General features: G+C 32.8%; 1 protein-coding gene across 3 annotated transcripts in view; it reads right to left on the reverse strand.

Annotated features, from left to right (window-relative positions):
* Window positions 1-16,491, reverse strand: part of AdamTS-A (ADAM metallopeptidase with thrombospondin type 1 motif A) — a 545,690-nt gene that overhangs the window by 72,214 nt on the left and 456,985 nt on the right. For all 3 annotated transcript variants that reach the window (XM_072538404.1, XM_072538402.1, XM_072538403.1), the window contains exon 8: window positions 898-1,028. In XM_072538404.1, the coding sequence (XP_072394505.1) occupies window positions 898-1,028 (131 nt within the window). The remainder of the gene's footprint in view (window positions 1-897; window positions 1,029-16,491) is intronic.

The raw sequence follows: 16,491 nt of genomic DNA on the forward strand, positions 1-16,491 counted from the left end.
TTTTTGAGTCTGAAATCCTCTCTAACTGTAATTGAGATTTTTACGCGCCAAGTAGATTGCTATATCGCTACCCAATCATAGACCGTACACACTGAAATATTTTTTCAGAGTACACTTTTTAAAAAAGAGCGAAAAACATCAAAAAGGGGAAGAGCTTTTTTCGGTATTCACATTTTGAAAAGTTTTTTAAGCAACATCGAAGAATGTAATCGGACTTGTATTGAAGACTCTAGAAAAACTGTTCGGTAGACACATTAGGGATGGGATTACAAGTCCGAAAAAACAGGAAAAATATGAGTATAGAGCAGTAAAGTACATACTGGAATACAAGAACAAGATACTGGGTGAATTTCTCAATAAAAAAAGAGCATTCGCCAACACCTGCAACTAAGAAATCGCAAGGGCGGTTCGGCTGAAAGGAATAGGCAAAATAAGCTGAAGAGCCGTGCGATATATGCAACATTACTAGAAAATACAGTGTTAGCATAGGTAGTTAAAAGCTCTTTGCAGAGGTAGTCTTATCTCATTTCTTGTGTAATCTGGTTATGGATTACACAAGATCTGGCTATTGCTAGCTTAACTCAGCAGCTAGCAATATTGTCTGGAGTCTCTGATTATGTGTCTCCTGGATATCTTGTTAACTGCATCTATAAATTTCCTGCAGATTACTGGTTCTCGGTCGTTTGTATTGTGAATCTAATGTCTGGGAATAGTGTGTTAGAATATAACCTAGAGTTTCAAAATAATTTTTAAGCACTAATTTTTATAGCTTGTCATTCTGTTTAAAGAATAATTGGAATTATTTATGGGTATTTACAAAATTTGTAAAACCATTAACTTAAACATTTAGATTTGCTGATTTTTACTGATTCTATAAAGCGTAAATAAATAACTTACCATGTCACATGTTCCTTCGATTTCAATTGACTCTGGTTCATAGGAAGTTAGAGATCGTCTTCTAATGCGATGATCTTTGGCGATATATTCTGTTTCTTGATAAAAATCGTCCTCAATTATGGTTTTGTTTTCTGAAAGAAGAAAGCGACAAAATGGATATAGAAATCATTAAAAAATAATAAAAATTAACATATACATCTAATGCAAACCAATTCGTATGCTATTCTTCAGTTGAGTTATTGTTTCTACAGTTTTTATTTCTATTACTCTGTTTTTCATTTTCATAGATCTTTTATAGATATATGGCGCTGTGTAGTTCACCCACTATATGTACTATAGTCTAGCAAACATGATATAAAATTAGTCGTCCAAAATCAAGCATTGAAAGTGGTTAAAAGTAGTCGAAATCACGTATCAATCATGAATTCTCGGAAATTTTGAATTCGATCATTTGCGGCGCGTAAAAAAAATATGTTTTCTTGCTGGTCACTTTTGCGTAAATAATACATTAGATCTAGTTTATAAAATAAGTTTTCATTCACATTAATAATGCATCGAATGAGCGAGTAAGCGGGAAACGACTATATATCTAAAGATGAACAATACTTAAATTAGTATATTTTTTTTATTTGAGAAGGATATTCAATTATTTAGTATATCAATAGAAAGAGCAGATGCTTGTTTGGTCTGTATGTATATGTTTTTTAAAAACATGCCAAAACGTGTTCTTTGGAAGAAGTTATACATCGAGTCATAAATTTCAATAAACATTTTCTTAAAAATACAATTCTTCCGCAATTGATTCTACGTATTTGGCAGTAAACAGAACGAAACCCAATTATCAAGATTCGAAGTTTAATTCTGAGAAAAATTTAACTCGGTCAAAATTAACTCTCTTTTGAGTGTCAAAATAACCAAGTTAGTCTATTTAATAGCGGAATTAATCAATGTCCTGGCATTTGGCCGAAATATGTTAACACAGAAAAATTTAGACACAAAAGATGAATCAACAGCTGAATCAGCAGCTAAATCAACGACTGCTGCAACGAAGCAAATTCTTTTATTTTACAAGCATCAATAAAAAACTGAAAATTCCGCCAAACTGGAATACAAAGTAAACGTTTAATTTGCGTGGTATGGAACAAGAATGATAACAATGATAATAACGAATATTAATATTTTGATCCTCTGAATTCAAAAATGTCTTCTTTTTTCATAGTAGTTTGTTTGGAATCGATTGTATAATTTTAACTTCGCTCGAAAAGATACACAACAAAAGCACCTGGAAATCACCAGAGGTTACAGTAAATATGATAGATCATGTTATTGTAGACCCAAGTCACTAATCGAATATAATAAACGTCTACACTGCCGAGTCGAAAGTAGGGTAAAGGGTCAGAATTTTAAACATAAATAAAGGAAAAGGTTCTAAACATAAACGATACAATGTAGAAGGACTTAAAGATATGAACAAAAACAGAATATTAACAAAATATAAACATCAAACAAGAAAACATACTAAAACACGAAAACATAAATGAAGAGTGGGAAAGGTGCAGAAACATCATGAAAGAAGCAGTTGAAGAATTACTAGGCATGTAAGGTAAACCAAGAAGAACAAGAACGAATGAGTGGTTTAACGAAGATTGTCAGATTATAACAGACAGAAAAAACAAATCATATTTACTGACGCAACAGGGGCACAGAACACGACAAAAGAGGAATATAAATAACTAAGTAAAGAAGAAAAGAAAATCCACCGCAGAAAAAAGAGAAATTGTGAACAAAAAACTACAAGAACTAAGTAAGCCAACAGAGGCAAGCAAATTTTTCGAGAAACTAAACAAAAGCAGAAAAAAGAATGCAAACACAAGATGTAAAGAGACAGGGAGCGTAATATATTAACAGAACAGCAAGGAAAACTAGGAAGATGAATAGAACATTTTAAAGAAAAGCTTGAGAGAGGCAAACTCTGATATAGCATTAAACCAAGCAGACAGAAAAAAGAGACACTATTTTTGTAGCGTTAAATCCTAACTGTTTGCGAGAATTTTTCACATTTATATTCTCCCTGTTAGTACTAGTTTCTTTCGTTTTTATTAAATTAAACAATAGTTAACAAAAGCAATATAGCGACAAAATCACAAGTATACTTCTAATATACCATCCTTTCTTCGCTACTGACACGCTTCTTAGTAAAAGTCATAGCGACAGCTAAGCGATACCATAAATGTAAGTGATCACGCGCATGACTCATTTCATTTTTTATTTTGTGGTTGCTATTTGTTCAAATCCTGTGTTTCAAATCCATTTTTTGGTTTGTTCTTTGTTAGTCATTAACATAAATCTGAAGAGGTGTATGAAATTTGCACGAAATATCTTTCATTAAAAGGATATTTTACTGTTTCAGTCCTTAACTGATAATAGTTGTAGTGAATTGTATCATCAGCTTCTTTTTGAAGTTTTCTTGTTCAAGATTTTTGTCGGAAAATGTATATTACTTTATTTCTTCCAACTGAAAATGTCAATAACATTAAGAAAGTTGAGTAATTAATAGTTGTCCTGAAACCACACTGTCGATATTACAGCCACAAATACCTACCATTGGTGGAAGGTTCACCGGCCGCCGATATTTCAAGTTTATAATAGACAAGCCGGCTCCAACAGCAAAACAAACGCCAATAAACAAAACGGCGAAAGATTAAAGATAAAAGAGCACCTCATTTCATCGTGCTTTATCGATGTGGAAGATGGACGATGATCGGCCGAAGGTTGGGAAGGACGCGGTCATCATTTTACCTTGAAAGATGGGTTTAAGGAACTCGAAAAACTGAAATCTCGAATTCCTGCGAAGCGGAACCGTGGAAAATTGACACTGATTTGATTTTCCGCGTGATCGTCTTAAGGTATGGAAATTGGTATTTATGAGTAGGTTGTTTTTGTGGTGAAAACCATTACTTATGTGAAGATAAAGTTTCTTTTTGAAAGAAGATCGTTAACTTCGCCACTAGAAGATTAATTGTTTTAGGATTTTATTTAATTATTTATTAGCCACAATTTTTTTCACTTCTTCCTTCAGTACTGTGTCCAGATTAGGTGTAGATAGCCTTAATGACAATTAGCTGATATAACTCTTGATATTGTGCAGATCAATTCAGCTGCTGATAGGCGAATATTTCGGAACTATGAGTATTTCTTTCTACCAATTCCCCTCATTCTTGTCATTATTTGTATAAGACTTGTAATTTCTTCATTAGAATTTAGTGTGGCGTTTAATCAGCATCCTAAGTCTTTAAAAAAAAAATTATCCCGTTTGTAATCAGCTCATACTTGACATAAGACCAACGCCTTGTTTACTAACCACGAATAACTTTGTTTGTAATACATTTGTGTCCAGTCCGTCACTGAAGTATTCTCTAGTGAATTACTTTGTAATTAATTGAAGATCTTCGATACTTATAGCCACGATCACTGTGTCATTCGCTTATCTAAAGTTGTTGATGGTTTCTGTCCCAATTCGAATTCCACATAGTCTTTCCAGGGCTTCGTTTAATATTATTTTTGAGTACTCGTTATACAAAGTTGAAGACAACATATATAAACTTGTCGGACTCCTTTTTGAATTAACATATTGTCGGTCTCTTTATCGTCTACCAGAACAAATACTTTATGTTTTCTTATTTTATACAGACTTTAGATATCTACCATCTATTCCGATTATTTCTAGATATTCACACAACCTACCGTATATGACCATATCAAACGGATTTTCAACATGCATGATCTTTGGGAACATTCTTCAACGCTTCTCTCGTGCACAATCTCTCAAAACCGAATTGTTTTTTTTTTCCCATTTTTTCTTCACATTTCTGTTTTATTCTATTAAGGAGTAATTTAGTTTTTTGGAAGTGGGATAAATATAGACACCAACCATATTTACAGAACTGTTCCTGTTTGGTAAATGTGATTATTGATCTTGGTTAACTCTGAGAAATTCTCGTCCTTTGTTCACTTCCTCTTCTTCTTCAAGTGCCCTGTCCATTGCAAACGTTGGCTATCACCATGGCAATTCTGATCTTGTTTGCGGCGCTTCTGAATAGTTCGACCGATGTGAGGAACCACTTCCGCAGATTTTGGAGCCACGAGTGTCTGCTCCTGCCTGGCCTTCGCTTACTATCTACTTTTCCCTGGACAATCAATTGCAGTAGACGGTACTTTGTTCACTTACTTAGTTTTGTATGTTTCTGTTGTATTTTCAACTTTGTTGCGCATACCTTTATACTCTTTTATTCTACGGCGTCGCTAATTTTCGTTTTCCAGCTTTAACCGGTTTTCTGCCTCAGTTTCCTTTCTGCCTCGACCATCAAATAAGTTTTCTGTATATCTCTCCTTTGTATCATCTGAATATCCATCTTAGTGTGTTCTTTCTCATATAACTTCTTGTATAAATATTTGTTATTTCCCATATAACTTGTACAAATTGCCGGTGTAAGTTTCTTGTGTTCTGTTAGGTCAAAATTAAAATATGTAAATTTTTTTTCGATAGATTAATTTCTTTTGCCACAGCTTTTGAGTATCTTAATATATTTGTTTTCTTTAAGAGCGTATCTACTGATCGGCGAATATTATGAAAATATTGTATGAATTTTTCACATACAGGGTGCGGCATTAGTCCAAGGAAGTCAAATTAATCATTTGTCGTAAGAGATACGAAAAATTTTTTTAGGTAAAAGTTGGAGCATAGATAAGACCATACTGTAAAAATATTTTCAAATATACAGGGCCACCCATATCGACGTGGCCGAACAAACTTCTCTTTTTTTAATGGAACACACTGTATATTTTTACATTTTTGGACTCTTCTCAACATAGCGACATATTTTATTTTTGTATACAAGATTGAAGCTTTGAAGCCTTCGCAGAAGCAGTGGAAGACTCTAATAAGGGTATTAAAGTTAACGGCATATTTATTAATAACATCAGGTATGCCGATGATACAGCCATAGTGGCAGATAACATCGAAGATCTTCAATGCCTTTTGAATGATCTAACTCTTGCAAGTGAAGCTCGGGGTTTGAAAATAAATATCAAGAAGACAAAATCAATGATTATAAGTAGAAATGATTACCCCAACGCAAAGATATATGTCTCTGTAGAACAAATCGAACAAGTCAGGCAATTCAAATACTTGGGATGTTTGCTGAATGAGGGTTGGGACCCCGAGAATGAAATAAAGAGCAGAGTTGAACAAGCCAGAAATGCTTTTTTGAGGCTTCGTAAGTTTCTGACTGATCGCAAATTGGACTTCAACCTCCGATACAAGATGCTTAAGTGTTACGTGTGGCCTGTTCTCCTGTACGGAATGGAAGCATGGACGTTAAAGGCCAGTTCCATTAACAAACTTGAAGTGTTCGAAATGTGGTGCCTGCGTCGAATGCTCAGAATATCATGGACGGACAGGGTCAGAAATGAGGAAGTACTCAGAAGAGCGGGCTTACAGGATAGGGAACTTTTTAATTATGTAAAAAGTAAGAAGACTGCATACTTGGGGCACATTATACGAGGAGAACGATACACTTTTCAGCAACTGATACTCGAAGGGAAAATAGAGGGTAGGAGAGGTCTCGGACGTAAAAAAATGTCATGGCTGCGCAATATTCGACAATGGACAGGAATCCACAGCTATGAAATGCTTCGCAATGCTGCTAAAAACAGAATAATTTAATCCAGAATATTTAACATCTCACCTGACAAGACGATGTACGGTGGACGCCTACGCAGAAATGCATGGCACCTTAAGAAGAAGAATACAAGATTGATCTCAACTTGGAATGAGTTTTATTAAATGGAACACTCTGTATTTTAGTAAATTTAAGGGCATGTAAAAAGGACGGTAGTGTATTATATTATTCCGGTAATAGCACAGAAGACCTGCATCACAAAAATGGTGTAGGTATATTAGTAACATCAGAACTGAGCAAATATGTGACCAACTTCGTACCAGTCTCGGATAGAATAATATTACTCCAAATAAATACTCAACCATTCAAAACCAATATTCTTCAAATATATTCCCCGAGTACAGATAGGAAATATGACGATAAATTCTAAAAGCTCTAGGATCAAATCCTAGACATCTTACACAAGCTTAATAAACATGAAATTTTATTTATTATCTTCTTCTTCAAGCGCCCTCTCCGCTACGGAGTTTGGCAATCATCATTGCTATTCGTATCTTTGAAGCTGATGCTCTAAATAATTGGTTAAATGTGCACTGGAACCAGTCTCTTAAATTGCGCAGCCAAGATATACGTCGTCTCCCCACGCTTCGTTTGCCCTGAATCTTTCCTTGCATAATTAACTGGAGCAATCGGTACTTTTTCCCTCTCATCACATGACCAAGATATTCCAACTTTCTTCTCTTGATGGTGATCAACAGTTCCCGTTCTTTGTTTATTCTTCGAAGAACACTATTTGTTACATTGTCTGTCCAAGGTATTTTCAAAATTCTTCTGTATATCCACATTTCGAAGGCCTCTAGTTTATCGGTATTGTTCTTGTTTAAAGTCCAAGTCTCTACTCCGTACAGCAGTATCGTATATATATATAGCATCTTACATATTAGAGGCGGCTTTAATTGCAACAATTGGGAATATATATATATATATATATATATATATATATATATATATATATATATATACATATATGTATATATATATACATATATGTATATATATATACATACATATATATATATATATATATATATATATATATATATATATATATATATATATATATATATATAAAGTAGTTAGGTATTATTGACTGACACGTTATGTAAAATAAAGTTTTATATTGAGGTTGCAGTCATTAATAGTCATTAATAACAGTCATTAAAAACTTACAACATTAACCTCATGTTGTAAGTTTTTTTACTAGTTTTATACAATGCTATTTAGTTCTAATTTCGTTGTATTTACTGATACCATATTTTAGCATATCCTGAAGAAGCAAATAAATTTTGCGAAAGCTTGATTAAAGAACAAAGAGTTTTACTTTCCTGTCCTATTAATGACTGCAACCTCAATATAAAACTTTATTTTATATATATATATATATATATATATATATATATATATATATATATATATATATATATATATATATATATATATATATATATATATATATTATATACATATATAAATTATTAAACGAACAAATTACAAGCTGCGCTTACTTAAAGTACTGAAATCACTATCGTATTTATAGATAATCTTTTCCACCAATATAGTAATATATTCAATAGATTATCCTGCCTTTATTGGACATGAACTGGCCATGAAAATGAATTAAAGATTAATCGACGACAGTCTATTTGTATTCGACCGAATCATTCGATAGGTAGAGTAGGTGTGCCGATGAATTATATCTACTTAAAATTAATAAAGTCAACGATAAATATTGTCAAAGAAATCGGTACCACCTACTGGATAATATCAAGTTTAAAATTATTTATAAGGATGGGTAAAAAATTTGAAGTAGAGGTGATGATACACATAGAGAAACTAAATTATATGGTAATAGTTTTGGACGATGGGTTCTGCTTCTTCTAATATCATAATTTATATTTAGTTATAAAGGTATGTACATTTAAAAGGTTTGTAAATATGCCTGCAGTAGTTTCATTCAAGGTGTTTTTATTTAGAATCCAACGTTTATTACAATTTCTCCCAGTACAATACAATACTAATTCATGAATTTATTAACTTTGTTATTAATAACAATTTGGCATAATATATTAAGGGAAAATAATCCTACCTTAACTTACAATAACATATAACGGAACGGATTGAGACAGTTTTAAACAAGAACTAAATCAAAAAAATTAATTAATCATACAACAAGCAGCATGAAACAATACCAAATAAATTATAAAAAAATATTCGGGAATTGCTGGAAAAATAATAGAAAAGAAAGGCCAGGACAATGTGGTAAGAATTAGAAAAACATACAAAAACGTACCGAAAATAAGAATTTTGCTGATTTAAACAGCCTTACCCAGTAGTTAAAAAAATTAAAAATGAATGAATTAATAAATCAATACCTAAATGATCTAACAGATGACTATTTACTATGTAAATGAACAAAAAGAATAGATAGGCCAATTCAATAGAACAAAAAACTGATGTGTTCCCTTCATTTCCCTTTTTTCCAAAGTAGAGAATATTTTCCAAGATCACTATATGGAAAAAAAATGATGAGGATCGCCAAAAACGACGATGATGAGGATCATCATCATCATCATCAACCTGTATGCGCCTACTGCTGGACATAGGTCTCCCTCAGCTCGTTCTATCTGTCTCTGTCTTGTGCGGCTTGCATCCAATTATTGCTAACACGCTTCAGGTCGTCTCTCTACTCCGTATTGCTCCTTGTCTTGGTCTAAACTCGACAATACGTTTTGTCCATCGGTTATCGAATAATCTGGCGACGTGTCCTGCCCAATTCCATTTTAGCGACGCGATTTTTTTTATGGCGTCTGTTGTTTTTATTCTTCGACGTATTTCTTCGTTTGGGATTTTTTCTCTCAGAGAGACACCCAACACCTAGCGCTCCATAGCCCTCTGCGTCACGCGAATCTTATTCACTACCTTTATTGTGAGTGTTAAGATTTCCGCTCCATAAGTGAGTACAGGTAACACACATTGGTCAAAGATTTTCCATTTGAGGCATGTGAGTAGATCTGATAAAAATACACAGTTTAATTTACCAAACGCTGCTCCCCAGGTTAATCCTGTGCGACGTGTCTAGTTATCTCTGCCCAACAGAATTTCATATCCATCAACATCAACAGCAATATTTCGATTTAGCACCAGATTCATCATTATTTGCCTCGTGTTTATATTAATCGTTAGTTCGACCTCCAAGGAAGCGTGATATAATTTTTCAAACATTATTATTGCATTATCCATACGATCGGCTATAAGGACGATGTCATCTGCAAATCTCAAATGACTGAGCTTCTCTCCATTTATGTTAATACCATGCCTATTCAGATGTTCCTTCTTACAAGTATGTTCTAAAAGCATGGTGAATAGCTTTGGAGAGACGGTGTCTCCTTGCCATACTCCTTCGCTGTATATAGAATTTATTTGTTTCGTCTTCAGATGCTTTTCGATTTGTTTCGACGCTAACCGTTGCCAATTTTTAGATATATTTGTTATATGTTAATGTAGCGATGGTACATTCGGCTTTCTGTTAATGCTTTTAACATTTTCTGATGGCTTATGGTATCGAATGCTTTCTTGTAGTCGACAAATATCACTGCCAATGGTTCGTTGTATTTTGCAGACTTCTCTATCAGGTCTTTATCACTAGTAAGTGGTCGTTAGTGCTGTATCTCGATCTAAATCCAGCTTGTTCTCTAGGCTGATGGAAGTCAATTTAGCATCCAGTCTTTTATTGATATTTATTGTGAAAAGTCTATATATGTGTGAAAGCAAACTGATAGGACGGTAGCTTTTTAGATCTGTTATGTCTCCTTGCTTGTATAATAAAATAATAAATGCATTGTTCCATTAAGAAGGAGTTTTTCCTTGGTAGATGCATTCGGTGAAAAGCTTGACCAAAGCCTGGATAATTTCATTTCCACCTAGTTTGATCGCTTCGATCACTACTCTGTCATCGCCAGTGGATTTGCTATTTTTCATTTCTAAAAGTGCCGTTTTGATTTCGTATGGAGTTATTTCTGGCATTAATTCTGATCCCTGTTTTGTGATTTTGGGAAGGGGCATGCTCATACATTTCGCGATAAAAGGATGCGACAACCTCAAGGATTTTGGTTCTATGAATAATAATGTTTTCGTCTTTGTTTTTTATTTTGTACATATTTTTGTTGCCTATGTTGTTCGTATTTCGCCTCAAAACTTTTAAAATTTTTGTTTTCTTGAATTATTTTAGTTATTTCTTTTTTATTGTTTTCTCTTATGTCTTTTAGGATTAACCGTAGGATGTCTTTATTTAATTTCTACATTGTTGTGTAATTGGAGCCGTAATTTTTCCGTCAGCTGTCTTCTTTTACCTATTATCTCTTTGGTATTTTGACTTAGTTTTTCTTTATGGATCAAAACGGTCGGGCAGCACTCCCTTTCCGTTTCTTTAAGAGCCTTTGTTGTGCCATCATTTGCTTGATCTACATTCTATTTCATCTTGCAAGACTTGTATATGTTTGGTTAGTGTATCTTCATACAGGTCCTTGTTTTCTGGGGGAATCCACTTCTTTTTTCTTGTTTTCAGGATCATCTTCTTTCTTTCCAATTTAACATTTAATAGTATCGTAGCTTAGATTAATCTGTGGTCGCTTAATATTGAGAATTTGTTGATTACTTCGATGTCTTTGATTATTTCTTTTCTGTTTGTTATGACATAATCTATTTCATTTTTAACACTGCCATCTGGGCTGATCTATGTCCATTTACGCTAAGGATTTATCGAAAAAAAAAGTCCAACATGGATAAATTTTCCTGATGTAAGAAGTTCAGCAATCTTTGCCCTCTTACATTTCTTTCGTCATATCCATTGCTACTTTTGCATCATCTTGTTTAAACCCCGTTTTCGCATTAAATTCGCCCATAATTATTGTGTAATATGCTGGTGTGACATGTGACGCTGTTTCTAGGTCCTCATAAAATTCTTCAATGTCTTGTTGGAGCATATGTCTGGATTACCGTAAGGTTATATCTTGCATTTAGCTTGAGGATAAGATATACAATCCTGGGACTTATGCTGATAATTTCAACTATATTTTGTGTGTGCTTTCTATGTATAATGAATTCTACTTCACTATTTGAAGTGTCTTCTTCACCTCTAAAATGAAATATGTGTCCTGTTTTAAGAGTAATTTGGGCTTCTCCTCTTATTTCTTATTATTATTCTTTTCAGCTCTTCCTCCAGTTCTATCATCTTCTGGTATGATATAAGAGTTCTAATATTGAATGAAGTAATATGATGAGGATACAAAACACAAAATGCACAATTAGTCCGGTAAAATAAGGATGCAACCTCGGAATGAAAGATAATAAGCTGAAAATTTGCATACGTCTTTATTTTGATGGTATAAAACCTACCTCAAAAGTCTCATATAATCACGTGTCCGCGACTTAAGATATTTAAGGTCAAAGGTCACGAAAATGAGTTTTCTGCAAATATCTCGTTTCCCTTACACTTTATGACATTTAAGGTGGTAAGAAAAATTGTAGAATGGAAAATTCTCTTCAATTTTTGTCTAAGTACTTTTATGTACCTTCAACCCTTCTTAAGATAGAGCGCAAAGAGTGGGGGACCGCTTACCTGTGTATACGGTAACGCGAAGTCAGCCAGTAGGATTCAATAAATAATAAGTTATATAGTTCATTATTCACTTAAAATACTATTATTATCATTAAATTTTTATTATTTATTATTTAATAAACTATATTTATAGATATTAATTATAAAATATATATTTTTTATATAATATTTATTTTATTTTTAACAAACATACAATATTAAATGAAATATTTCAAATGAACTTTAATGATATTTTCAACAGCTGTATATACGATAAATTAAGATCAAGTGCAGAATTCAACAATAATCATTTTTATATTTAATTAAATACTGAAAAAATCATATTTATTATTTTTTTAAATTATATATTTATTTATTAATCCAATAATCGATTTATTAAAGTTACAAATATAATATATATTCTTTTATTATGTATGGTTAATACTTTTGTATTAATTTTCTTCTTCATCGTCTTCTTCTTCTTCTTCTTCTTCTTCCTCTGACTGCTCAATATCGGATTCATCATCATCATGCTCGTTTATTAAAGTATCAGAATAAAAATATTCAAGAATATCAGGTGCATATTCACTTTCTTCATTGAAATCATCTGAAGTTGATGAAGCGTTAAGACATGATTGTCCATTACACTGCCCACAAATTAAAGTACATTGCAATCCTGATTTCCTGCATCCGCAATTAGAACCACAACCTTTCTTGCAATTGCAAAATATTGTATTCAGCAGTTCTTCTGGTGCTGGCGGTAATAATGTTGTTATTGGTTCCAGAAATTCATTTTGCATTACCCAGTCGAATTCTTGGGGTTCTAAATCATTTCCCAACCAAATTTGGGTCTGATAATAGACACGAATGATCTGCTGACGAGCTGCTGCACTTGAAGGTGGAAGACTTGATAACTGCACTGGTTTGTTGAGTCTTGTTGATTTGATGAACTGGGTGTATCGAAAAGAGTCTAAATCGTCTTCTGATGTTGGAGCATTATACGCTGCTAAGAAAATACGTACTCCATTTTCAAATAATTCTTGTACAGAGCAGTTTTTTTGTTGAAATAGTTGAGGTGACTGATGTAAATGGTGATTTTTTTCGAACATTTTAATAAACGATATTTTACCTTTCCTATAAATCGCAGAAGTCGTATCACATCCACTAAACGCGTGTAAAAATAATATGTGTTTCTTAGAATGAGGGTATTTATAATTAATATCTATAGACATAGTTTATTAAATAATAAATAATAAAAATTTAATGATAATAATAGTATATTAAGTGAATAATTAACTATATAACTTATTATTTATTGAATCCTACTGGCTGATTTCGCGTTACCGTATACACAGGTAAGCGGTCCCCCACTCTTTGCGATCTATCTTAAGAAGGGTTGAAGGTACATAAAAGTACTTGAGACAAAAATTGAAGAGAATTTTCCATTCTACAATTTTTCTTACCACCTTAAATGTCATAAAGTGTAAGGGAAACGAGATATTTGCAGAAAACTCATTTTCGTGACCTTTGACCTTTAATATCTTAAGTCGCGGACACGTGATTATATGAGACTTTTGAGGTAAGTTTTATACCATCAAAATTAAGACGTATGCAAATTTTCAGCTTATTATCTTTCATTCCGAGGTTTGCCCCCTTTTTTGCCTTATTTTACTGGATTAAATACTGATCAAGGAAAGCTTGCCAACCCTAAAGAAGTAACCAAATAATCACAAATAATACTCTTACTACAAAGGCTTTGGCTCTTTGCTAAGAAGAAATTTACCGAAAGAGAAAAAAGTAAAGATCTAAAGTCTTATCATTATATAAAGGAGTGGATGAATGAAACCTGAAAAGAAAAATTATATTTTATAGTCAAAAAAGCTTTCTACGTTTTTTTATATTGTCCAATTTTTTTCAGTGTAGTAATGATCTTGTTTCGGCAAGAAGTGACTCATGGATTTTTTGACAATAAAATTAGCATTTTACAGAATGTTATTCCGCTAGCTGAACTTCTGGGAAGTTTATATTTAATAGTGCTGTTGAAACTAACCATTCAATTGCTGTAAAATATGTCTACAAAAACACCTTAATAAAATTCACCAATGCATGGGAAGTTACGAAAAAAGGTATTAAAAACAAAAATAAACCAGTTAAATTTATATTTATTATTTTCTTTGCAGTTTTCGATATGTAAAATCTGCTTCAGATTATATATATACAATAGCACTAAAGGCCTTAGAGGCCCATGGCTTAAAAAGTTTGTTCTTTCTTCATTTTCGCTTTCCTTTATGTACTGAGATCTTCTCTGGCTCGATATGTGATTTTTCTCCATCCCTTCTTGTTATTCATTTTTCTTTTCTGGCCTTCTAGTCCAATTTCTTCCATATCTTTTTCTACCTCCTGATTCCATCTATTTTTTGGCCTTCCTTTTCTCTTTTTTAAAGTTATAGTGTAGTTCAGTACCCTTTTTGGAGTCTTTGTGTTCGGCATCCTTTCTAGGTGACCTCGCCATCTTAGTCTCTGTGCCTTTATGACTCCTATTATGTTAGGTTGATTATATAATTTCTTTAACTCATCATTTGATCTTCTTATCCATAAACCGTCCCTTATTATTCCTCCATATATCTTCCTCAGGAATTTCCTTTCCCATATCTCCAGTAAATTTTGTTCATTTTTTGTCATTGTCCATGTCTCACTGCAGTACGTTACTATTGGTTGTATAGTTGTTTTGTATAACTGTATTTTTGCCTTTCTTGATAAAAACTTGCTTTTCAACATTCCACTAAGAGCATGTACACTTCTATTGCCTGCCATTATTCTAGCTTGTATTTCTTCTTTAATGTTAGGTTTGCGTGATATTATTGTACCTAGGTATGTAAATCTTTCTACCATTTCGAATTCGTATGATAATCTTTCTTCTACTTCTACTTTAAACGTTTGTCCATCCCTGAACTGATCATCTGTCCACTGCATACATTTTGTTTTAGTTTCATTTATGTAAAGTCCCATTTTCTTTGCTGCTTTTACTATTCTCTGTACTATCTCCTGTAGCTCTTTTTTTCCTCTTGCCAGCAACACTATATCATCCGCAAATGTCAAAACTTGGTGTCTTTTATGATATAGGAGTCCTTCTCTATTGATTTTCTCTTCTCGCATTATTTTTTCTAGGCATAAATTGAAGAGTAATGATGACAAAGGATCGCCCTGCCTTAATCCTTCGTTTACTATAAATTTGTCCGATACATGATTGTTTACTTTGACTCTGTTTTCTGTATTCTCTAAAGTAAGGTGTATCATGTTACGCAACTTTCTGCTAACTCCCAGTTCCTCAAGGGTCTCTTTTAATTCCTTCCTTTTTATTCTATCGTATGCTTGCTGGAAGTCGATGAATAGCGCTATCGTTGGTAAGTTGTGTTCATAGCTTTCTGCTTGTAATTCTCTGATTATGAATACTTAGTCCGTTGTGCTTCTCCCTCGTCTAAATCCGCACTGATATTTGCCTATTATATTTTCAACTTCTTTTTCTAGCTTATCTTCTGCTTCAGATTACCCTGATTAATATTTCGAGATGTGTCTGTCGTTCTCCAGATATTCCCTTCTGAAGTCCTATCAGTCTCTAGTTTCTTGGCAGTTTTCGATATGAAAAATATGTTTGAGATTACGTCTTTCTATGTTTTTTGGTACATTGTCGTATGTTTCTCAGTGTAATAATGATCTCATTTCGGCAAGAAGTGAATCATGTTTTTCGACAATAAAATTAGCATTTTGCAGAATGTTATTCCGTTAACTGGGCTTTTGAGAAGTTATTATATTAATAGAGCTGTTGAAACTAACCATTCAACTACCGTAAAATAAGTCTACACAAACACGTTAATAAAATGCACCAATCTATGGAAAGTTTTGAGAAAAAAGTATTAAAAACAAAAATAAACCAGTCAAATTTATATTTATTATTTTTTTTGCAGCTCTCGATATACAAAATCTGCTTCAAATTACCTAATTAATATTTCAAGATATTTCTGTCTTTCTCCAGATATTTCTATCTGGGGTTCTAACTTCAGGAAAGCTAGAGTAGAGTAGAGTATCTATTTAACTACATAACATATACAAATACTGTTTGTAGCAAGTCAAAAAGAACATACATAGTATTAAAAAAGGAATATAAAACGTAACTTAAATAATATATACAAACAAGAACACATATTAAACAGAAAAACATTTATGGCAACGTTACGGTAAGCAGTTCAGTGGATGTTC

The sequence above is a fragment of the Diabrotica undecimpunctata genome, chromosome 7, assembly GCF_040954645.1.
Source record: "Diabrotica undecimpunctata isolate CICGRU chromosome 7, icDiaUnde3, whole genome shotgun sequence".
NCBI lineage: Eukaryota > Metazoa > Arthropoda > Insecta > Coleoptera > Chrysomelidae > Diabrotica > Diabrotica undecimpunctata.